The sequence below is a fragment of the Gallinula chloropus genome (genome assembly GCF_964237585.1).
Source record: "Gallinula chloropus genome assembly, chromosome: 1".
Taxonomy (NCBI): domain Eukaryota; kingdom Metazoa; phylum Chordata; class Aves; order Gruiformes; family Rallidae; genus Gallinula; species Gallinula chloropus.
In genome coordinates, this window is record NC_140085.1 from 97,863,739 (window position 1) to 97,887,971 (window position 24,233).

The window sequence follows — 24,233 nt, forward strand, 5'->3', positions numbered from 1 at the left end:
TCAAAGAGAAAACTGACAAGTTTTCTATGCAGTGGGGAAGATAAATGGATCAGAAAATGTGATGAAAACAGTGAAAAGAACATGACAAAAGATTTATAGATGATTTATTTCAGAACCTGTTAAAAAATGTTATAAAATGAACTTTCAACGTTCCCTTCACAGTCAGAATCGCTAGCATTCAGAGTCTGAATAGTAAACATTAGTTTTTTCTTCTGCCTGTTTAATCATTAGTAAAACGCGTCAGAAACAGGCTTACTTTGAGCTGCAATTCTACTTGTTCCAGATACGCATTGTCCTCCTCCAGTACTAAGCTCAAAGACTGTCACGCCAAAGACATACGCTTCGATTTTTTGATTTGCACGTGAAAGCAAGTAGCTTTTGCCTATGATTACGTCCCGACTGATTAGGCAGGCAGGTCTGCTTGCCTGGACCTCACAATACCATCACTCTCTCCCGGGCTATTTTCCTCCTCAGCGAATCGAGCGCTATCGGAAGGCACGCTTCCCCTTGAGCTGCAGAGCTGCGTTTCGGCCGCGAACTGCTCCAGGGCAGCGTCCAGCTCAGCTGCCCCAACAGTTAAAAGCAGCCAAGCCCGGCGGGAACGAGGCGCCCCACAAACGCGGTGGCTCCCGCGGCACCGACCTGGCAAAGTCCTGGGAGGGCCGCCCCCACCGCACCGTTCCGGGTCGCCCCTCGCCTCGGTGCTGAGGCAGCCGGCTGTGGCACCCCCTGCCCCACGCCCACGGGGGACGGCGCCGGCCCCGGTCAGCAGCTCGTCGCGGGGGGTCCCTCGCCCCCCGCGGCATCCCCGGCGCTGAGGGGCGGGAGGTTGGGAGCGCGAGGGGCGCTAACGGAAACCGCCCGCGCGCCCGGGCCCCGCTCGCCCCGCACCCCTCCCGCCTCCCCTCACTCACAGGTCGCGGCCTCAGCGAGGGCGATGGCCACCGCCAGGCCCGCCAGCAGCGGGAGGCACCGCCTGCCCCGCGGCCTCATCGCTACCGGGGGGCCAGCGGAGATCGGTCACGGCGCCGTAGCTGCGCGGCGGCTCCTCTGCGTGGCGGGGCCGGTCGAGCCTCTGGGGGCGGGAGGGAGGGGCAGCGGGGCGAGGGGGCTGGGCCGCGGCTGGGCAGCATTGCCCTGCGGGAGCGTCAGCAGGGCGCTGGGGGCAGCACCGGGGGGGCGCGGGCGGTTCGAGCCGGACTCCCGACCCGACGCGCCAAGGGACAGCCCCGGCGGCGATCGCCGCCGGGCACGCAGGGCTCCGCGGGCATCCTCCCGGGGAGCGGCTCCCGTCGTGGCGCAAACCAGGCTGAGCTTCGCACCCGCGGGAGGGGCAAAGCGGTGCCGGCAGGGCCCGAGCCGCGGTGCCGTGACCGTGGGGTCGCGCCGTTGTTTACTCTTGGGCGGGCAGGGGGGTGGCGAAGGGAGAGTCCTGTCCTCGCCCCCTTACAGCTGACTGGCTGGTCCTCCGCCGGCCCCGAGGAAGCCGCCCGCTCCTATTGGTTAGCCGCGGGCCTGTCCGCTGGCACCTTTCTGCCCGAGCATCGGCGTTGCCTGCCTCCGCGCTCTGATGCCGCTGATAAGTTTGTCCTGTTCGGCGTCCCGTTACCGGTAACTAGGGGTTACCGGCTTAGTTACGCGTCCCCACTGCCTCGGAGATCTCAGCTTCGACCAATGGGCGGCTTGGCGTGAGCGGGGCTCCGGCCACGTGACTCCGGAGCAGCCGCGTCGGGCTCCGCGCGGGGGAGCCGAGAGGAGGGACGCGGCGGCGGCTCCTGCCTCCCCTTTTCCGCGTCCGGCCTCAGCCTCCCGTCACCTGGGGCGACGCCAGTCCCGCCGGCAGGCACCGTGGCGGGGACGGGCGGCGCGGCGCGGAGCCCCCCCGGGGCGCGGGAGGGCAGCGAGGAGCCGTTAGCGCTGGGGCTGCGCGGCGTCATCGCCTCGCGCCCCCGCTGAGCGCGCCCGGTAAGTGCCGCCGCGCGCGTCGGGCGGGGGGCGCGCGGGCAGAGGCGGCGGCGGTGCCGGCGGCTCCCGGGGGCTGGCGGCCTCCGCCGCCGCGAAGCGGCCGCTTGTGCGGTTCGTCCCGGCCCCGCCGGCGCGTGTGCTTCCAGAAGCGGCGTGTGCGGCGGGCGGGCTGCCGGCGGTGCCGCGGGAGGAGAGGGGAGAGGCTGGCGGCGGGGGGCGCAGAGCCGGCGCCCGGGCCCTCCGCGGTGCGGTGGGTGCCTTCTGCGGGGTCTGCGCCTCAGTGGAGGGCCCGGAATAAGTCTGCTCGCGGCGGGGCGGTGGCATCTCTCGGGCGGGCAGGCGGGTGGGGTCCGTGCGGCGAAGGGGTGCCCCCGCCGGGCCCGGGCCGAGCGTCGTGCTGGGCTCCCGGCCGGCGGAGCTCAGGTCGAGCTTATTGCAGCTCCGCGCCAGTGTCGCCATAGGGAACACACCGGTGTGCCGTCAGTGGTGTTTGGCTGCCAGGTTGTAAGCCTGGGAGCAACAGGGACTTTCTCTGAAGTGTTGGTTTTTCTGAAACAAAACCCGTGCTCCCGCAGTAGAAGAGACAAGCAGGGAAAACGTGCCTGAACCAAAACTTGGGCTGCTGCTTCTTTTTGGAAGCGGAGGCAAGATGGGACTGTGGCTGGAAAGTGCAGAAACTCATGGGTAGTAGTGTTGTAGTAACCATTCGTTACAGACCAACTGATAGAACCAGAAAATCTCCTGAGTTGGAAGGGACCCATAAAGATATTCGAGTCCAACCCCTGGCTTCACACAGGACCAGCCAAGTCAGAGCATGGGACTAAGCCTGCCATCCAGATGCTTCCTGAGCTCAGCCAAGGTCCATGCTGTGTCCACTTCCCGGGGGAGCCTGTTCCAGTGCCTGACCGCTCTCTCAGTAAAGAACCTCATCATCATATCCAGCCTAAATCTTCCCTGTCGCAGCTTCATGCCGTTCCCTTGGGTTCTTTCACTGGTCACCAAAGAGAGGAGATTGGTGCCTGCCCCTTCGCTCCCCCTCGTCAGGAAGTCACAGACCGTGATGAGGTTTCCCCTCAGTCTCTTTTTCTCCTGGCTGTATAAACCAAAGGATGGCCCTAAACAAATGGCACTACAGGTTATTTCTCACAAGCAGTTGTGTGCTTCAGTCTCTCAAGGCTCTTGCTTACACTTCATGCAGCTGTTAACTACAATACAATTTTGGCAGAGAGGATGGTATTCAGATTTTTGCTGAATCTGCCTTCTTTGCTGCTCAGTTGCTTGGTTTGCTCTTAAAAATGTAATGCAATGCAACCAAAGTACTGTGTTCTTAAAATTAATTCAAAGAACTCAAGCGAAGAACAGCACAGTAGGAAGTTAAATAATTAAACTTTGTGAAGAGGGTCAGATTTAAATGGTTTGTTTAATTGCGTTTTAAAGAAAGTGAGAACTTGATAACAAATAATACTCTAAGAGCCTTTACTAGAGGCAGGACATTTAATATAAATTCTGAAATGTGTAAAAGGTGCTTGCTTTGTGCTTTAATATGGAAGTACATAAACTTATTCATTAGATCACTTTGGATGCTGGTACCTAGCTGGTACCCAGTAGTTTGGACCTCATAACAAGCAGGCTTCTACGTAGCTCTTGATCTATATCAAAAGTGTAAAGAGTTAACATACATATCTTTCATGGTTTTTTCTTGCTCTCTGTAGTACACTTTTTCTGTTCTCTTACCTAAAAATGGGGTCTTTGACATTCTTTACACTTGTGTTGACCTGCCAGCGAAAATGTATACCAGCTTAACCACACAGTTTTACTTACTTCTGAGCTTGTGGGCATGAAGAGTTCAAGCTAACAGATATAATATCTGGAACAACTTCTGAATGTTATTAATGCAACATAGAAAATAGATGCAATATGCTCCATAAATATCTCAGATTTTTTTTAATCTATCTTTAGTTCAAGAAATGCACTCTCTCCACAATAGCATAGGGCAATGTGATTTGCCTCCCTACCATAATTTTTTAAGCAGTGTTGCATGCCCTTCTGAAATTTTATCTGACTTATCACCTTCCCCCACCCCATCCCTTTGGGGTTTTTCATTTAAACAAGATTCCTCTGCTATGACACAGTTATTTTGGCCTTCACTGTTTAAAAAAGGTTGTCTTCATCTCGTGAATCTCATTTGAATGCTGTGCCATATCTGCACCTCAGAGCAGGAGGCAAGGTGGGAATGTGGCTGGAAATTGCAGAAACTCATGGATAGTAGTCTTGTAGTAACCATTCTTTACAGAACTGATAGAATCAGAGAATCTCCTGAGTTGGAAGGGACCCATAAAGATCTTTGAGTCCAAACCCTGTCCAATTTTGTGACAATTTGCAAATCTAGACAATCTGTACGATACGGGGAGGGGAATTGTTCTGTGATCGTGCTCAGGGACTGAAATTGTTACGCTTTTGTTGGTGTATTGTTCATTGAGCTGTTACGTTTTGCTTTTCAGTAGAACTAGCTGAAAATGCGTGTAGCCATGCTCTCAAAGTCAGCTTTGTGTGTACTCACTTGTGGGTTGAGGCACCATGCTCTGTTGTGAGTGAGGGTATTTTTATTCTTCAGAATACTTTTAATAGTAGTACTCATCCTGCTCGCCTTTTTATGAACTTACCTTTTCTTCACTAAGCTCTCCTGTGGAGAAGCTGTCCTCAGGTGCTCTTGTATAATGGAATATAAATATTTGAAGAGTATCTGTTGTCTCTGCTGTGGAAGAAATCTGACCTTTTTCTGACATTGAATGATGTCAGATCAACACAAAGGCATCATTGAATAAAGCAGCTTCATAGTTGATTAGGGGCAATATATATTTGTTAGGAATAGTTCTTTAACTTTTTTCCACTTCCATTGGTTTAGATTGGGAAGAATTTTCTGCATAATGTGAAATTGCCTTGCTTTGAGGCTAGCTATCCTTTTTAAAACATGAAAGGAATATCATGGGGAAAAAAGGAACTTTGAGAAACAAACTTTAGGAAAATTGCATCGGAATTTAGAGCGGCACTACTCTCAGTTAATCTGCTTATGGAGGCAGGTAGGGAATATCTGCGTGCATCTCAGCAGCTCTGGTATGAATCCATATTCTTGAGCTTAAGATGCTGATCAAAATGAGAGCTAGGATAAGATAAGGCTATGAGCTGAGGTGATAGTGCCCTGTTGTCTGCAAGGGTCGTGATAATTTCTGGAAGAGAGATTAGTATGTCATTAACTGCTATCCCCTGTACTGTAATGTATTATTCCCCTATTCTGTAGTTTATCTTTCTCCACTCCTGTGCCTTTTCCCCAAATGAGAACAGTTGATGATGACATGGGCCCCATATCTGGAAGTGATCACTTGGGGCAGTGGATGTTGGATAGTTGGGTGCCAAGACTTACTTGGGTTGAGTCACCACTGCACTCGGCTCATACTCCTTTGGTTTGGGTGGTTCCTGCTGTACTGTTCCTGTAAGGTACAACTGAAATTATGGGTTGTTTCCCCCCAGGTTTAAACCTCCTTAAGATACATACTGAATTTCCCTATCCTTCCACATTACCCACCAAGTGTACTTGGGTCCTTAAGCAAAGATAATCCCACAAATGGTTTTGCTTTTTCCCAAGGGAGGAGCAACCCAGGTTGTCTTTCCCAGCCACTTTAATATGCAGTAAAGTAAGCAAGCTCAGTGAGCCACGCAGGAACCTGCCAATTAACAGCTATAATGTGCTCAGATCAAAGCTCTATCTTGAGCCCCATGTTGGGCACTGAGAAGGACTGTGGTGGGTTGACCCTTGCCAACAGCTAAAATTGCAGCCAATGACTTGCTGGATGGGGACAAGATGGAAGGTGAAAAGACTTGTAGATGGAGATAATGGCAGTTTAATGGGGAAAGCAAAAGCTGCATACTCAAGCAGAACAAAAAAAGTCCAATTGCTACTGCCCATCAGCCACTTTCTGGAAAGCAGGGCCTCAGCACACTTAGCTGCTTGGAAGACAAATATGGTAACTATGAATCCACCCCCCGCCCCTTCTTTTCCATTAGCTACTTTTTGCTGAGCATGACATCATATGGTATAGAATCCTGCTGTCCCATTTGGACTAGCTGTCCTGGCTGTGTCCCTCCCAACCTCTGGTCTTGCTGGGTGGGGGACAGAGTGGGAAAGAAAGCCTCTGGGCTGTGTTAGCACTGTCGAGCAATAGCCGAAATATTCCTCTGTTATGAGCAGTGTCTTAGCAGAAACACGAAGCACAGCATCACACAGGGTGCTGTGAAGAAAATAACAGCTGGACTTGGTACATCATCTGTTCATGGTTGTGGATTTGAACTCATGAAGTAAAATTGCCCCGAGCTTGCTGGTGAAAGACCTTTACCTTGACCGCTGCTACTGTTGCAGTAGGATTATTGTAGCTATGTAACTAAGGGCATTTTAAAGCTTTTGCATCTTTGGGCACTTGGCTGCGTGGCTTGTGTGGGCTTTTCTGGTTCACAGGTAAGGGTGTGTTCAAAGAAATAAACATGCATACAATCACAGAGTTATTTCCCAGTGTTTGTTCCACAGAGCAACACCAGAAAGAGAAGTATTCTCTGGTTTTGTCTCCAGCTTGAAGAGTAAGAAGTGTGATTGCAAAGTGATGGAAGTGCTTGATGCTTCTATTTAATTTAATTACAATTACTAGATACTAAGTTGCCAGTTCCTCCAAGTACTCGCTAAAGAACCCAGTTTCCTTGTTGTGGGATCTTTTAGTGTGAAAGAAACTGACAGTTAATGAATATACTTAATGGGTAGGACATTCTTTGTTTGCTTTTAATGTCTTACCCTGTTGTGTTCTTACAAGTCTTACTCATGCTTGAAATTGGTCCTTAGTTTCTGTCAATCAGCAAAGCTGTGGGATGTGGTAGCAAGGCAAGCATTGGAATCTCATTGTTCGATGAGTCTTAGTGCTCCAACTTGCAGATTTCCATATGTGCAGTGGTCTTGCAATATTATTTTGTATGAGTACTGTGTCGTTGCTGTCCAGATGTAAAAGGGGGCAGGTGAAATGTGAGAAGATGAAGTGAAAGATGCAACAGAACTGTCATGGGGCTGACTGAATATGACACTCTCAGAACACACAGGCTGCTGCTGGGGAAATGGCTTGCCTTGGTTATACGTAGGGGCTGCTAACTATGTATTTCTTCTTTTTTTTTTTTTTTTAAATAATTTTTTTCTCCCTCTTTCTAGCAGTGACAGGACAACATCTGGGCCTCTACAGTTCTGCAGTCTCTCTCCCAGTCTTCTTGGATTGTTCTGGCTTGTCCACGTTGTTTATGTAGCTTTCATGGCTCTGGATGGCTAGTGAAGGAGGATGTTCAGTCTAATGGCCAATTGCTGCAGCTGGTTAAAACGGTGGCAGGAACCTGTCAGGTAAACATGTGAAAGTATTTTATGTTTCTGTACTGGCTTTCCCAAACTTTATTTCATGTCCTCTCACCTATGATTTACTTAATTTGCTATATAATATTGGTTTAGGTTTCTTTCTTCCAAGAAAAATCTGTCTTTTTTTTTTTCTCCAAGAGAGAATTAATACATCTTCTGAACTTAAAAATGAAATGTTAATCATCTCTATTTCAGGTACTTTGTTTCTGACTTCAGGAAAGTATAAATTTTAAAACTGTGTCCTTTGCATACTCTTCCCTCAAATTGAACATTATAAGGTGATGCTAGAATCATAGAATGCTTTGAGTTGGAAGGCAGTTGCAGTTTTAAGACTGAAATAGCAATGTTTTTCATATTCCTTTACTTAAAAGGACATAAAATGGAGTAAATTCCTTTGACTCCTCTGAGTCTTTGTAAATAGAAGGAAAAATTGAGGTATACACATAGATGTGTTTTTCCTATTGTTTTGCATAAAATTCTGTCCTGGTATAAATTCTAACCTGTGTACCATTTTGGTAGTATTTTGTATGTACTTAACACCACTGATTACACAGAATCACAGAATGTTAGGGGTTGGAACGGACCTCCAAAGATCACATTGCTCCTGCTTGAAACAAAAGCACCATGAGTACCAGTGCCGCTTATTTACAGCATGTGATGCTGCCTACACAGGTGTTGTATACTCTATAATATAGTTCAGATGGGTTAGAAATAAATTTATAGGCACAACTTTGAGGCAGAGAGATGGTAAAAATACAGGGGAATGGAAATTAAATTACAGAAACTGTTAAAGAGACCATGACCACACTGGAAAAAAAAAAAGGATAAAATTTATAGTACCATGAAATTAAATTTCAGCAGGCAAATGCAACTTGAAAGCAAAACTATTACCTCATGTGAAACTTACAGGCACAACAGACTTCTCATGTCGTACCTTGTTCTGCTCTTCTGTCTTATCAGATGGTTTGACGTACTGAACACCAGATACTCAATTGTAACAGTGCCTGCTACTTGGTCTTCTGATAACTATTATTTCTACTACTTTGTTATAAAGTTGCTATGCATTTATTAAGAAACCTAATAAAGTAAGTGATATCTAGCTAAAGGAAAAAAAATGATTTGAAATATCTTTTTTTTTTTTTCTCATGGAGGAAGGTGACACTAATAATGGTGGGTCTTGACAATGCTGGTAAAACTGCTACAGTCCGAGGAATTCAAGGAGGTAAGCAATTAACATGTTTATCATCTAAATGTAGCATTGAAAGAGACAGTATAATTACTAATTTTTCATTACTTAAATTGAGAGATGAAACAGTATTTTTATATTAATCTCTTCCCTCCTATGTTCTTGAAAGAAAATGTTGGTAATTGTACCACCAAAAGTGGTGCAAGTGTGGTTGCCAAAGCGAGTATGTCACGGACGTCATTGTGTGAAGAATTAAGGGGTCTTAGCTTTCAAACATAAAGATCCTGATTTTTTGATGTCTGGCAAATCATGTTAGGGTGACTTAAAGTAGGTGCTCTCAGTCATGCGCTTTATGCTCAGAAGAAGTAGCAGAGCAGGCTCTGTGTTGGCTTATTGGCCTCTGCTGAGCCAATGTAGACAAAATCAGCAGTAGTTCAAAAAAGTTGATAACATTCTGCTACATCTTTTTCAAAGGTGGTAGTGTGTTGAAGAGGCAAGGTAGATAGTATGAAAAGAGCTGCCTTTTAAAACGTTGCACCATGCACACTTAGTCCGTTGAGACAGAAAAAAGTAGTCCATAAGGGCATTTCATTATCTTGGAAACACTAAGACGAGGTGTTCAGGGTACCTTGGTGATTACGTGCCTTGAGTTGACTGTATTGTTAACTGTGCAAACTGTTAAGTTGCAACAAATTCTGTTCTGGGCTCTTGCTTAGGTTTCATGCACATAATAATGTATTTTTTTGGACAGGGGGTGGGTTTTCTTCAGTAGTTCAGTACATAGCTGAATGAATGTTGTAACTATAAGCAAGCTGTCTCCTTAAGTGAAAGAAAGTGCAGGACAAAAACTCTGAAGGCTGTAGACCACATTCTAATTAAGAACTGCTTTGTATTAATACAGTAATACAAAATATTCTGGTTAATGATGTGTTTCACATCTTCGTATATATTAGAAAAATCAATGGACCTGATTTTTTATTTCTTTGTGGTGTGTGTGTGCAGAAGTTGCTTTCAGATGACCATCCAGTAATACTCATACATAAGTAAACTTTATATAAAAAATCAGTGTTGTAAGCGTATATAATGAAGAAAAGCTTAAAAAGAAGGAAATTGCATGGGTATGTATATAACATAAAGGATGGTCCTAGTGATACATATCACTATCTATCACAGAAAAGTACCTTCAATTTTCTAGGCCTTCAGTAAGAAACCACTTGATTTTGGAGGCTGCTTTGTACCATCTAACGACACATGCAGGCAGCAGGATATACTTTGAGATAAAACCTGTAGTTATGAAAAGAAAAAGGTCTCTCTTTCTTGTTTCCTCATGGGATTTTCTTTCTAAATAACTTTTGTCTTGCATAATAACAAGAGAGTACTTAGTGTTACAGCAGACTTGGAGACTCCACCTCAACTTTCTGTTTACATGTGTTACGTAACTTTACAGACTTGCTAAAGCGTAAATAAAGTTATGAATATTCTGTCGTTTATATTCCTGAATCTTTGCCCTGAAAACATCAGTGCTTCCATTCTGTTTCAAAATCAGTGTTAGTGCCTGTAGCAGCTAAATATGACAGTTATTTCTGGAATTGTGTTTGATTTTCTTTCCCGGGAAAAAATGTGGTAAATGTGGTATTTTTAAGGGAAACTTCAGGAAAAGATAGTTCTGATTTCTGTTGACTGTTTCACAGGGCTTGACTAATGCTTGCCTTAGAAAGCAATTTTTTTCTTTCTTTTTTTTTTTATTAACAGGGCTTGCAGAGATTAGAACCTTTAGTTAGTCTTCAGGGTTGATACAAACAGTATTTTTGTCTGTGTGCTGGTCATACAGCCTCCAGGAGATGACTGCAGTTATGACTGCTGGGTTTTAGCAGAATCCAAATGTGTTTTGGTGCTTAGGGCTCTTAAAGCTGGGCAAATCAGCATGGTCACCAAAGTCTCATTTGCCAGAATGGATCTGCAGCTCGTATTGCAGGCTCTATTTTTACATCCAGACCTGTTAATTATTGGTGACCTTGCCATGCAACAGGAGCAGATGTTTCATTACATCCCCTTACATTCGGCACCATCAATAACTTTCACCCTTAGCCAACCCTCACGTTCACATTCTTCTCTCTTGTAAGAGTGCATACTTGCAGCTCACAGTGCAAAATGTCCTTTGAAATAGTCTGCTTAGTCCTGAAGCTGTATTTTTTCACAAATGTGGGGTCTCGGACCCTTCTTGTGCTGGAGTATTGGCTTATACTGTTCTTGCCAGGGGTTTAGTTCTGAAACCATGTCTTGGCTTTGTGTGAAGGATTCTCTCAAAAAAGGAACACAGTAGCAGAAGGCTGATGGTAATTTAGCTTCTGCATTGCTCTTCAAGCTCAGTGGTTTCCACCAGGCCTTCATTTCTTCCTCTCAACAAGCTGAATTTTGCATCTGTGTCTCCTGCCTTGTGCTACCAAGCTACATAAAACAGTTGCAGAGATCCAATTAACTCACCCCTACAGAGACAGCTATGGGGTGGCTGAAGCAAGTACAGGCTTTTTTTGCCCTCCAGAAAGGGAAACAGCAAGCAAAACTATTAACTATAAAGCTACAGGGTTTTATAGCATATTGACTGGCAGAAAGAAAAACAGAAATCAAAAATAAACAAAGGCCAAAACCTGGTCTTGATTGAAGGGAATCAAGTAGTTTACATCTCAGAACAACATGATTTTAGTGACTTCATCTCAGCCTTTGTTTTGATCTTTTGAAGCTGGTTTGGCAACCATAAGGGATAAAGAATAAATTTGGCAGAGCACAGAGCTTCCCAGGTTGTAATGCATTAACTGCTTTGTTTGTTTTTCCTTCTTAGATTTGGATTAATGCTGTGCAAATGCTGTTCAGATGGGACTATTGGTAGTGAGGGGGAAAGTAAATACTGCAGTGCACTGAACATCACTGCAATTTAACTGTGGTGTTAAATATTAAAAAATTGCATTTTGGGCTCCCCCCCACCCCCCAGTGGTCCTGCCTTAAATTAATGTGAAGTGAATGGTTGAGAGATTGGTGTGTTGCTTTGAAATTACCTGAGGAGAGGGAATATCTGAATGTAAAAAATATGTGTTTAGGCAACATGGTGTCACTTAACCGAGAAGGTTTGCTTCATGTTCTTAAAATAAGAATTTTGGTGCACAAATCACAATGTAAAATCCTTTTAAAATACCTTAATACACATTTTACTGAAGGCTTTCTTCTTTGAACTCTGACAGAGTCTCCTGAAGATGCAGCTCCAACAGTTGGTTTTTCAAAGGTTGACCTCAAACAGGGACGTTTTGAAGTCACCATCTTTGATTTAGGAGGTGGAAAACAAATTCGAAATATCTGGAGAAATTACTATGCCGAGTCCTATGGTGTAATATTTGTTGTGGATTCCAGTGACGTTGCAAGAATGGAAGAAACAAAGCAAGCCATGATAGAAGTTTTAAACAGTCCTAAGATATCAGGAAAACCCGTGTTAGTGTAAGTAATATTAATAAATGTTCTCCTGGTAACCTGAAAATTTGTAAGTCTTGAACTTTGATACACTTTAGGAAGAATTTATGCATAGTATAAATAAGTATCAAGTACCTTAATTATACTGTAACTTTAGTACAAAACAATGTTACAATTAGTTTTATTTCTGAAGTATTTGTTTCTGCCAATCAAAGTATCACACTTGTGAACAAAGCTTTTTCAGTCTGTCTTTGTCTGCTTGTCTTTCCCTCTTGAGTTGTAGATGATGGTATACTGAATGTGTTCACTGCATCTGACATTAGATCTAACTTAGTCATTCTCAGGGATATTTATTTCTCTCCTGTTTCATTACCAATGGAAAAAAATAGTAAGTTGGGTTTTTTAACTCTTTAAAAATTTAATGCTACTTGAAATGGTGTGATAGGCTAAAAGCTTGGCAAGTTTGGCATGGCACTGTGATGTTAAAATTTTGTTTCTGTTTAGGCCTACATCAGATACTTAAATTATAAATGATTGATTATATTCTGCAATACAAATATTCTCTTCAGCAATAAATGTCTTGCTTGCTTAACACATGGTGGTGCTGCTGATACGTGGTCAGGAAAATCTCATTAAAGAAGGCTTACTATAATAGTATTTGGCACATCCTTTTGTTCCAGTGCATATGTTTAAGATAAAAAAAAGAATTTAGGTTTCAAAAGGTCTAGAGGCATTCTTTCACAGAACAGATTCATGAACCTTTCTGCTTATAAACCAGGATTTGTAAAGTCTTGGAAATAACATATTTTATTAAATTCAGCCACATTAAAGGTCTTTAAGGACAACCAGCCTTTTGAAGGTACAAAACAAACTATCAAAGTTTAAAACATTTTGTTAGGATGATGTTTTTATATCTGCTTGGCGTAAGACCTCCGTAATGCAGCAATTAGACAACATTTCTGTGATGTCATAAAATCTGAAACGTTAAGCAGAGAAACCTCTTTTAAGAAGTAGTGATTCTCTGGTGGTTTGAGGGTGAATCTGGATAATCTATTTTAATCAAATGGAGTGTAGTTCAGCAACTTAATAGTGTAGATGGTGAAAAAATATTAGGTTTTAACTTCCATTGCTATCTGAATGTTATTGGTTACAGGCAAAGTAATAACAATCAAATTAACTTAATGCAGCTAGTTTAACTCAAAACTGTTCTGAGAATGCAACCATGACAGTTGACAATTGTGTAGTGTTTTTAAATAACTACAACTTTAGGGTTTTGTTGTTCTGTTTTTATTTCATAGAAGTGTCTGTGCCCTAATCCCACAATCGAGTTTATTTGGGTGGCTGGCTGTACCTGCAGAGAGCCCTCTCACTTCCCTGGACTTCATCCTGCTTTTTGATCCATGTCAGTAGCTAATCAGAATGCAGAGTGTATTAACTGAGTCTAACAGTGATTGTTGCCTTCTAATTGATTGAGCCTCAAGCCTTTAAAGAAGAATTTGAATTCTTCCTTGTATTGCCGTTGTTTTCTGTTTGGTGTCCGTGTTCATGGTGTAGCTATACTACTCTTGACATGCTCAAATCATATAAACCCTAGAAACTTTTCCCTGTATTTGAAACACTGCATACATTGTGGAGCAGGAAGGCAGGAAGGCTTGCTCAGTTGGTGCTAGCATTTGTGGTACAGAAATGGAGTGCTTAGCAAATGAGGTTTAAGTGGTCCTGTGCACCTTGACTTCTCTGAAGATGCCTTTGGTTGGATATGCAATTCCCTGTCACTCATACTTACAAAAACTTTTTTCCCCTTAAGTCCCTAAAACTGGAAAATGAGAACACATCAAGAGTAGAATAAAGGAAACAGCAGATTTCCACATTCCTTGTGAAAGTTAGTCCTTTTGAAAATATTTTTCTCCTGTAAGGATGTTCAGCTTTTGTATTTTGATAGTTTTTGTTTCTTCTTTTTGTTATAAATAATGAGATACTTAGTATCCATGTAGCAAAAAGTTCCCTAATATCTTAGTAAGTTTCGAATTCATGCCTTTTAGTTTGTCCATGTATGTGGGAAGACCAGCATTTACTGAAAAAAAAATACAGCGACTTCTGAATATTAAATGCAGGAAAGTAGAAGTTTACTTTAAATAATTCCCTTCTCTCCCATGCTTTTGTAGTGCAGAGAACAATCTATTTATTTTCTTATAGAATACTGTTATACTTTTATGCTAAAGGAAAGACTTCTTGTCTGTGATTTCCACACTCCACAGATATGTCTCTGGTCTGGACTACGGCTTTCTTCCTCCAGCACTTGAAATAAAGGAGAAGCAGAAAAACGGGTGTAATGTGTTTACTCCCTGCTGTCTGTAGGTGCACAGGTTTCCCTGTTATTTGTATGCTTAAACACAAAGGTCTTACTTGTTTAAGCCTTATTAATTACCAATTAGCTTCCTAAAAACTAACAAAAGAAACTGAACTCTAAAGGAATGAAAAGGAATGAGTTCTAACTTCAAAGCATGTATATGCTGAAGAATGATGAAAGGGGTGTTGGTGACTTGATCAGAATGAAACAATGAAAATGTTTATCCTCATTATTCATCTTTCTTTTTAATCATAGATTGAACCAATGTGCCAATATTTTATCAGTCAGCACCAAATTTTATTCTATGTTATTTACCCTTAGTCTTGCTACATGCAGTATTTTGTACAAAGAAGTACATTTAAATACTTATAAATATTCTGTAAGATTGGATACAAGTCCTTTCTGGCTTTTGAAGGCAGCAGCAGAAGTTACCATGTATGCGGTGTCAGGCATATCACTGTGCTTACCTAACATCTGTTTGGCTTTTCAAATAACCTGCTGGTTACTCCTTCTTTCCTTTTTCTGGGTGCGTGTAGTTGTGGTAGATAAACAAAAAGACAGAAGTACCTTTTTGTTTTGCATTTTTAGGCTTACATCTATCTGGACAAAAATAATTTTGCCAGTTAGACTGGAGAAAAGTAAAATCGTCATGAGTGGCAGCAGAAGTGTACCTTTGAAATAAAGTATTGCTCTTGAGACAATTTAAAGGAACATTTTGCTTGTCATGCTACCCGTGTCTCATCTGTGGCTGTGCTCTGTAGTATTTTCCTTATTAGTTAACACAACTTGGAAAGAGATGATACCAGAGATGTAGCAATCGTAGAGATGCAAATTGCTGCCACCTGACAAGAATTCTGATTTGTCAGAGTTCTCTTCCTAATCTGCTTTTATACCACAGACTACCTCAGCATATATAAAAGAGAAACTTGAAACAGAAATTTCATTCCCTGTTAGGCAAATTAATACTTACCAGAACTACATTATGTTTTACTTGTAGAGCATTAGGATTTGGATTAAGAGTTCTGTTGGTGAATGCTTTTAGAAAATGGGCTGCTCAGTAACAATTCCAAGAGGAAGTAAAATACTACTGGCATAATTATGCACTTATGGATAAGCACATTCCCTAATATACTCACCTTTTCTTGCATACTCTTCCCTCTCTCACAAGTTCCTGAAGTCCTACCCTCTTTCTCCTTTTCTCTTCCTCCCTTCATGTCCTGGTTCTGGCCAGGCCGGGGTTACCTCCCCAGGCAGCCAGTCCAGGTGAGCTGAGTTAGCCCAGGCTGTTTCCACACCACCTGGCATCACTCCCCCATAAAGGGCTGGTTGTGGAGGGGTGCTCCTGGGTGCTTCCAGGACAGTCTGAGTGCAGCTGGGGTATCAGGTTGGTCCTTGCTACTCTGTAATCATGGGGGTTGGTAAGGTACTCTATGTTATCACTGGATGTGAGTGTAAATAGCTGTTATTGTTCCCCTTTCATTTTGTCAGTTAACTGTCCTTATCCCAGATAATGTGGTTTATAACTACGGAGTCCAGGTCATTACAGTAAAACCATCTCTGGTAAATAGTAACATACAAGTAAAAATATTCTTCAGTTGTTTGTTGTTAAGCGATAGCAGGATTGATTATGGCTCTATCTAGTCTTTCAGTGTTCTGTGATTTCATTCAGTTTCAAGACACACAGGAAAAACCCAAGAATGGGAACAGAATTCAGCAGTGATCCACTTCGACACACAATCTTAATGAAAGTAAACAAACTTTTTTTTTTTCATATGAATTATATTGTTTGTCTACACTGAGAGATTTAGTCATTCACTCTCTCCTCTGTTTTTGTTATTGTTCTTTGGGTGCTGGTACCACAATGAGCCATACTGTGTATGTGGTAGCTGCTTCACTTATTACTTCTTGGGGAGAATAAGTTGCTTGTCCTTCCTCTTCTTGGGAGGACGTGTTGGTGAAACACTGGAGTTTGGTTAGATGGTAAGGGTGTAGACCATACCTGTTTCATCTCCTACTAGTCAAGAACAGGTCCCCAACACTGCATCAACAGGTTTTGCATGCTACATGCCCTCATGCTCTGTCCCAAATGAACGATTCTTTCATTAGATGCGTTGCACCAATCATTATTTCGGGTGTGTTTGAATTCAAAACAACGTAGTTTCATATATGTAAGTCCCAAGGGCAGGGGGAATGTCAAATGCAGCCCAAAAGAGTTTGTGGTCAACTACTGTAGTGTAGGTGTGAGCAGCCTTCTCCAGAAGCTAATCTCCAAAAGCTCTACTGTGAACAGTATACACTGGTGCCAGTCCTCACCTTTATTTTTTCCAGGTAGCAGAGTTTGGTCTCTGGTGCTGTCCACGAAGACAGTGGAGTTTATAATTTATCACCTAGGTGAGCAACTAAGTCAATATGTGTATTTGGAAGAAGGTGGGGAAGAGAAGTGGGAGAACAATTTTGGATATGTTGTCTGGTTAGGACTGTGATATGTGTAGTAAAAGTGTTTTAGTCCTAATCTATAGCGAGGTGCTCAAATGAGGCCCTCAGTTCTTTTATTAATTATATGGAAAAAGTATATCCACAACAGGTACTTTCAGATCTTCCCAGGAGAAGAACAGGTCCTTGAAAAATGTCTGTGTTTTATTCTGGAAAAAAATACCTTTTTTCTCAAAGCTCAGAATTGGAAGAGGGGCTTTAAATGCTATATTTTTCCTAGTAAATACGCTATATGTATTATTTCTTTGAATAACAGAACATTTCCCTGAAGATTTTTCCTTTTTTGTTTTACATCTGCTAATTTTCTGAAAAGCACTGGCAATTAATGTCAATTTATGCCATTGCATATCTTAGATGTCTTTTATTTATAATCAACTTCATGCCATAAATAGTGCCAGCAAGATATGCTGTGAATTGTCATGGGTAGATGCATCTTATTTCACAATAAAGAAACAGGATCTGTCACTAAAGATTTTGAGATGCAGTCCTCATTATACAGCAAAGCAGACTTGGAGTCACTGGCCCAGTCTTCCTTTTGCCATCTTTTCTTCCATCCCTATCCATTGTATTATGGGATGCCCTTATCCCATAGTACTCCTATGTATGTGGCATGTTTTGATAAGAAGATACACCACTGACAGAAGAAATAGGCTGAATTGTGCAATGTGGGCATGAGATTGGTACAAAACATAGTACAGTAATATGGGATTGTAAGAGTTCTGATGATGTTCTCTGTGATTCTTGCTTCAAATTGAATTGATAATGTGGTGTCTTACTGTCTATCACCACCCATGGCAGGTGTTGCAGTATCATTTTAAGACAATTTTCCTACAGTGCCGATGGCATTGGCTGTTATTGACTCTTAGTACAAATTACTTTAAGCCACTAAAGTTTATATTTGGCATTGTTTTTGCTGTTCAGTGTTACATTTAACACTCAAAGTGCTTAAGTAGTTAATCAGTCTGTTTTGTATGGGAAAATCAAGTTGTGGAGAGTAAGAGTTCTTATGTTCATGGGTCAATTCTGTCAGCATTTTCAAGACTTACATTGGTACGCAAGTCTTAGATATTTTTTTTCTTTCCTTGTTAGACTTAATATTATGTAGAGAATAGTTAGATTTAACGTTATGTATGGAAATACTAGGTTTGTTTGGGTTTAAGAGGGGGGAGTGTTTGGTTTCTTTTTTTATATTTTGACATTAAACACACGCAAAAGGAAATACCTGTCCATATGCTGTGGCTGGTATTTTTACACTACGGAGATGGCTGGGCAGGTATTTTTTTTTCAGCAGAAAGCTACTTGTTTTGGTGATGAAGGATCAGAGCTATTGAAATTTCACACTTCTTACTAGAACACTAGCCAGCTCTGCTTTAATTTGCTCTTCTGTACAACTATGTAACTAAAAAAGCCCACTGGAAAGTAATTGTAATGATTACTGCAAAATTTCTCCTCTTAATCATTTTGAATGCTGAATATCAAATTCTCATGATATCAATGTAACTTGTAGATAGTACTAATTACTTTAATAGCACCTCATATGAAGAAAAAGCTTTGCACAAGTCTGTTTTCTTCTGAGTTCTTGTGCAGTGTGTTATGTGCATTTCTATTTTGCTATTTTCTAACCGCTATAAGGCTGAAAACTACTTGAGTTATTTACTTATGTATGGGTAGGCAGCTGTCTTTCTGAGTATTAGTGAAACTTGGGTTTTCTTCCAGGATTAAAATACAACTCCTTTTCACACCATGTTTGCTCCAAAGAAACATATCTGTTGTGTGAAGAGGAAGGGCTGTCCCAGAAACATGTTTCTCTCTTGGATAAGGATGCTTGTGTGAACAGTACTGCATGGGGAATACTGTGTGAACAGGTGATGTTTGTTGTATTCTGATTTTCTCTGCTGTTAACGCTGGCTGCAGTAATCCTTCACAGAAGTACCCATTGGCTTTCTTTTTAAGGGCCCAGGAGAGAAGGAAAGGGCTATCTGTTATGTGTCTGGTTTTTTTTCTTAAAGTAAAAACTGGAAGTGAAGACAGGGTGGTGTTTCTGTGTAGTGCATATTTCTGTGTGTATTATATACCTTTATGTACATAGGTATATATGAAAGAGCGCATTGGCCATAGCAACTTTTCTCTCTGTATTGCTTATTGGCTAGTTTCTGCTCTGACTTGTAATGCAAAGGTGGCTTCTATGTATGAAGAGTTGAGGGAGACTGTTTCATGGAATAGTGTCAGTGGTGTCATTAACGTCATTTTTTGTTGCTACTGTCTAAACAAACTTTTTCGCTTTAAAGTTGAGACCTCTGATTGTACTTTGGTAACAGTTAATTTCAGTTGCAATTTTGAGCTGGGTTGGAAGGGATTCAATTATTTATAAACATTGCAATATGAAAAGAATTTGTTAGTTCCTTTCAATAGTACATTAATCCCATCTAGTAGAAAAAGAAATCAAAGACATACAGCTTAATGTCTTGCAGAACTGCAATGCAATTTGCTCTGACTTCTCTGATTGTATCCAGATATAGTGGTATTGATTGTGGCACTGCAGAGCATACAGGAGTTCAGAAATACATTCCTGGTTTGGTGTTTGGTTCTGATGTTTTTTCCATTTCTTTGGGGGAATAACTTGTTTCTCAGTTGCATATTTATTTTCTGTTAAATTGTATTTCTTACTCAGTTCCAAAAGGGTTTGGGTACGGGGCAGAAGCCAACTGTTGAGTCTATGCACTGCACTCTGCATCTGCTTGCTTCTCTTCACTGCAGAAATAACTGCTGCTGCTGCAAAACAAAGCAGTGGTATAGTTCCTGTTTTGCTAATTCAGCGGTCTCATAAAGAACATCTAAGTTATCTTCAGGGACAGGTTGAGTCAATGGCTAGCTGCTCTGGTTTAGCTACTCGGGGGAGGCATTCATATACTCATACTTTTGGCATCTGTCATGCATACCTACCTGATGAGGATTCTTGGTTTCTACAATTAGCAGAATTTCATGGAACCACGTAGAGGTTTAGAAACCCTTAACTGGTTCTTCTGACCACTCCTGTAGTAGTACAAATAAATGCATGTCCTGTACTATGTCTGGTTCTGGAGTTCCCACTACAAGAAGACTCTGAAAACAGATGTTGATAATACTATAGTGAGTCCACACCGCTCAGGTACTGGAGCACGTGACATCTGAGGAAAGTCAGAGAACTGTGTTTGTTTGGACTTCGGATGCAGAAACTAAGGGAGAGATCTTCCTGCTGCCTATTGGTAAGGTGTGAAGGTAACAGAACAAGGCATTTCTCAGTGTCATGGTGGTAGGATGAGAAGTGGTGGATAAGAGCTGCAACCAGGGAAATTCCTGCCTTGATTTGAGCAATAGGTTGATCTTGATGTCCCCCTCATTCTTTGGTTCTAGATTACACTTGTTTTTATAACGATACAGTTCTATTTTTAAAAAATTACATTTTTTCCCCTTTTTTTTTGTACTAGTTAAGGTGAGACTGCAGAGGCAACTGTGTATTTAGGTAGGCTAGGCAGCAGTAAGAACATGCCTTATCACCATGCAATAAAGTATCATATTCCCTTATCTTTACCTGGTAGGGGTTTGCCCTATTCATTTTTATTCATGTAGTTGAATAATGTAAATGGCAGTTTATTAATGGAGGTTGGCTTCTTAGCAAGCTGCTAAAAAATGGTTTGGTGATGTGGCCTTCTGCTCAACACCTAGTTGTAAGAAATACAGCATGTTGATAGTAAAATAAATAACCCAGTGTCTGTTTTGCATTCCATAAGACAATGAACACTGGCCTACTGTAACATGAACATTATTTCATGGTGTCAAGTAGGAAAGTAAGCCTGTAAGTAACTTTTCCTGTAGAGGCAGTATTGAACCACTCTTGATAACAGTTTTCTGACTTCTTGTTTGGATTAAGCATCACATCCAGCAGTGTTACTAGTGAAGTCTGCTTTACGTGTAGGCTTTTTTCTAGAATTTCAGATTCCTGGGAAAAAAAAAACAACTTAGAATTTAAATCAAGTAAATGTGAGTGTTAAAAATCCACAAGGCAATTAAAAATACTAATTATAAATATAATTATAAATAAAAGGTAACCAAACTGTTATTAAGAGTCCTGTCTTTGAGGTTACACTATTGTCAGTGCTTTCCACAAGCACAGGTAGTTTCTCTCCGCATTGTTTTAGCTTGAGTGGAAGAACAAAAAATGTCATTTTTGCCCTTTGATTCTTTTCCCTTAGTTCATGTGTCTCCATGAAAACTCTTTCCATAAAATTCTTTGCATTCTTCTAACTTGGTTTGGAAAAATAGGTGCAGCTTTTCCTGAGAGCTCTGTGGAAGAGGAAATGGGAAGAAAAATGAAGCCATAGAGAGATCCTGAGCCTGCTTAACAAGATCACTTTACTAAATAGGAACCTTTGGTATTTCAGTTTGTTTCTTCTGTCATTTGCAGCATGGACAACACCAGCAGCATATTGCTTTGCAAGGGTTTCTTTTTCGGTACTTGACTGCAAGCCCAAATTTTTCTGTAGATACTTGAGTGTATTCTTGAGTGTTGTTCATACTCATTTCAATGTTGTTGATCATCTCCCCTTGCTCCTCTACCAGAAGTGATATCTGCATAAAAAGTTCCTTTAAGTCTTTGATCTGGCTCTCCAGATTGACTAGTTCTTTGTGTCTCTGTTCAATCTCTGAAAGCTGAGCTTTGGTAATTTTGACTTCAGTGAGCAGATTTTCATTGAAAATCTCCCATTTTCCTTGTTGGAGCATGTCGTTGACTTCTTCCTCAGATACCTCTTTACCAGCTACTTCAAGCTGACGGACAATAAATCTTCTGCATTTCTCTTGCTTAGCAGTTATAGCATCGTTGTATGAGAGCATAGCATGTAGGTAACGCTGGGATAAGAAAGAGTACTGGTAAGCTAGGATTCTTACTGTGGCACGTGATGGACCATGTTCATTTTCAGCTTTTTTCACTGTTTTTGACAGTTCATCCAAACATTTCCGTATGTGCTCTGCTTGAATTTTTATTTCTCTTGCGATGTTAGATTCCTTTTTAAGAACACTGAATCTTCTCATTGAAGATACTAGGCTTTTTTGTTGCTGGCTGAATTTTTGAACTTCCTCCACCAAATTATTAATTTCATTCTGAAGCTTCTGGATTTCATGCAAGTGCCTTTCAGTTATGGGCTCTTTTTCATAAATAATGGCCTGCTGTTCAAACTCTTCCTCCTCTTCTTGTACAGTTGAACCGTTGTTTTCTCCAGCTACCTGTAGCTCCTTAGCTTTCAGTTTTAACTCTTGGAGGCGGTCTCTCATGGTTTTTGTGTTCAGATTTGTTTCAGGGTCACCTCTGGCAATACAGGGGGTTAACAGCAGTATCTTCTTTTCTCTTGTATCACTGTAATCAAAGCATAACAACAATCAGTGTTAGCAGTTATGTGTATACATGAGGTTTTGGAGATTAGAGCTACTTCCCTCTGCACAAAAGTAAAGTAAAATTAGCAGTGAATTGGAAATGGTAGGTATTCTGAACAAATATAAAAGGTAGGTGGTGTTTAATCCAGTTTCTATAGGGCTTAAATTGAAAGCTTTAGGTTATGATTATCTTTGGATGGGTACAGTTAGCAGCCTTCCCTTGACTTCTTCACTATAGTATTTTTTCTTTTTTTCACATACAGTAATTTATAGACCAAGCTCACTTTTGTATTGGATTTGTCACATAGGGACCAAACTTTAGAACAATGAGAAATGTGACATGTGCAGAGGACTTCGATTTTGGGGTGGAAGAGAGAAATAACTCAAATTCTTATCACAGCTTCTTATTTGCTGAAAACTAACCAATTTAAAATCTTTTGGAAATAGAAGTGAATCTGCTGCTCCATTTTTGGATTCTCAGTAGGAAACCCACACTTCAGCTTTTGAGCTTATGAGACAGACTATCTAATGAATCAGAGATCTGTCACGAATAAGCTAATTTATGCTTTTAGTCTTGCTGAAATATCTTTCTCCATTTGCCTTCAGCAAAGCAAAACAGAACTTTAATGATTTAGCATGAAAAAAAAACATTTCTTTTGATGTCTGCGTTTTCATAGAGGTGAATCCATATCACTAATTTTGCAACTTGAAGATTTTTCTAAGCTTTTTTTTTGATTACTGTTATCTCTTATGCTGTCATTTTCAGGCTTCATAAAATTTAAACAAATGTACTTTGTACACCATAGTCAGATACAATGCAGTAAATTTTCTTATTTAATAAAAAAACTAGATTTAGTTCTGTGTTCTTCCCTAACTGTTGTGCAAGGTTTACTGGAGATACAATTAAGAGAAGGTATTTATAGTGTATGCTTTAGAAAATATCTTAGTTCAACTATTTCAATTATAGGGGAGGAAATGTTTTCTTCAAAGTGTTTTTCTTGGACTATGACTAAAAATGGAAAATTTCAGTAAAAAGTAAAATGTTCAGGACTAGAAGACTATGGGATTTTTACTTAGAGGACTTCTGGTTAAGTCAAATTTGTATCTATGAAAGGGTGGTTCAAGCATAAATGTTAAACAGTACAGTAGAATCGTTTGGCTGTTTTCAGAGGTTTAAAGGCAGTCTTCTGAAATATTAGTGGTTTATAAATGCGTTTCTTCTTAAAACCCAATTCTAAAGATTTTTGTAAAATTAATTTTTGGTGAGGCAGTGCAACATTTTTCAATAGTATCCAAAAGGATACATATTTAATAACTGCTAAGGTTTTTGTTACATTTGAACACATGTAACACATGTTACATATCAACTATACTGCTGTGGTATCTCTGATCCCTGATGCATATTTAAAATTCCTAAATAGAATTTTGCATAATATAAATCAAGGAGTTAAACAATGTGAACATGTCTTCCACAGACTTAAAACTGTCTGTCTGCAGGAGGATTAGCTGAAAAATAAACCTTGCAATGCTACGGAGATCAATCATGAGAGAGAATGGTAATATTCTTACCCTAGTGTGGATTTCCTTACAGCTTCTTTTTTTTCCCTTAATGCCTTAATATCTGAATTTAGTGTTTGTTGATTCACATCAAGAGAATCCAAAAAGCATGGAAGTCATTAGAAGTTAGTTATGTACTGAGATCTGTGATCTGGCAAGCTTGCAAGTAATTTATTGGATGACACTACCTTGGGGTTGAGAGAATGCAACATGTATTTATTTTGTTACAATAATTCCTCTTCGTTGCCTAACCTGCTGTGTATCTCTCCTCAGCAGAAGTTGGCAATTTCTTCAAGATGGCATTCTTTAGGAGTGTTTCAGAGGTGCTCAGCTCCACTGAGACTGCTGCAGGGGAAGTTCAGTCTGGGGCACATGAA

At 41.2% G+C, this 24,233-nt stretch overlaps 3 protein-coding genes across 3 annotated transcripts in view; 1 reads left to right on the forward strand and 2 right to left on the reverse strand.

Annotated features, from left to right (window-relative positions):
- Positions 1-993, reverse strand: part of PROS1 (protein S) — a gene marked incomplete at its 5' end in the record, with an annotated part of 30,619 nt that extends 29,626 nt beyond the window's left edge. Inside the window, one exon of the mRNA XM_084275023.1 lies at positions 915-993. Within this exon, the coding sequence (XP_084131149.1) occupies positions 915-993 (79 nt within the window). The remainder of the gene's footprint in view (positions 1-914) is intronic.
- A 6,338-nt stretch (positions 994-7,331) lies between these two features.
- The window catches only part of ARL13B (ARF like GTPase 13B), a gene marked incomplete at both ends in the record, with an annotated part of 42,050 nt that continues 25,148 nt past the window's right edge, over positions 7,332-24,233 (forward strand). Inside the window, 3 exons of the mRNA XM_084263197.1 lie at positions 7,332-7,390; positions 8,554-8,624; positions 11,825-12,074. Of these exons, the coding sequence (XP_084119323.1) occupies positions 7,332-7,390; positions 8,554-8,624; positions 11,825-12,074 (380 nt within the window). The remainder of the gene's footprint in view (positions 7,391-8,553; positions 8,625-11,824; positions 12,075-24,233) is intronic.
- On the reverse strand, positions 21,325-22,200 carry STX19 (syntaxin 19; the record flags this gene model as incomplete). The annotated part of the gene is made up of 1 exon (XM_084263208.1): positions 21,325-22,200. The coding sequence occupies one exon, from the start codon at positions 22,198-22,200 to the stop codon at positions 21,325-21,327; it is 876 nt and encodes a 291-aa protein (XP_084119334.1).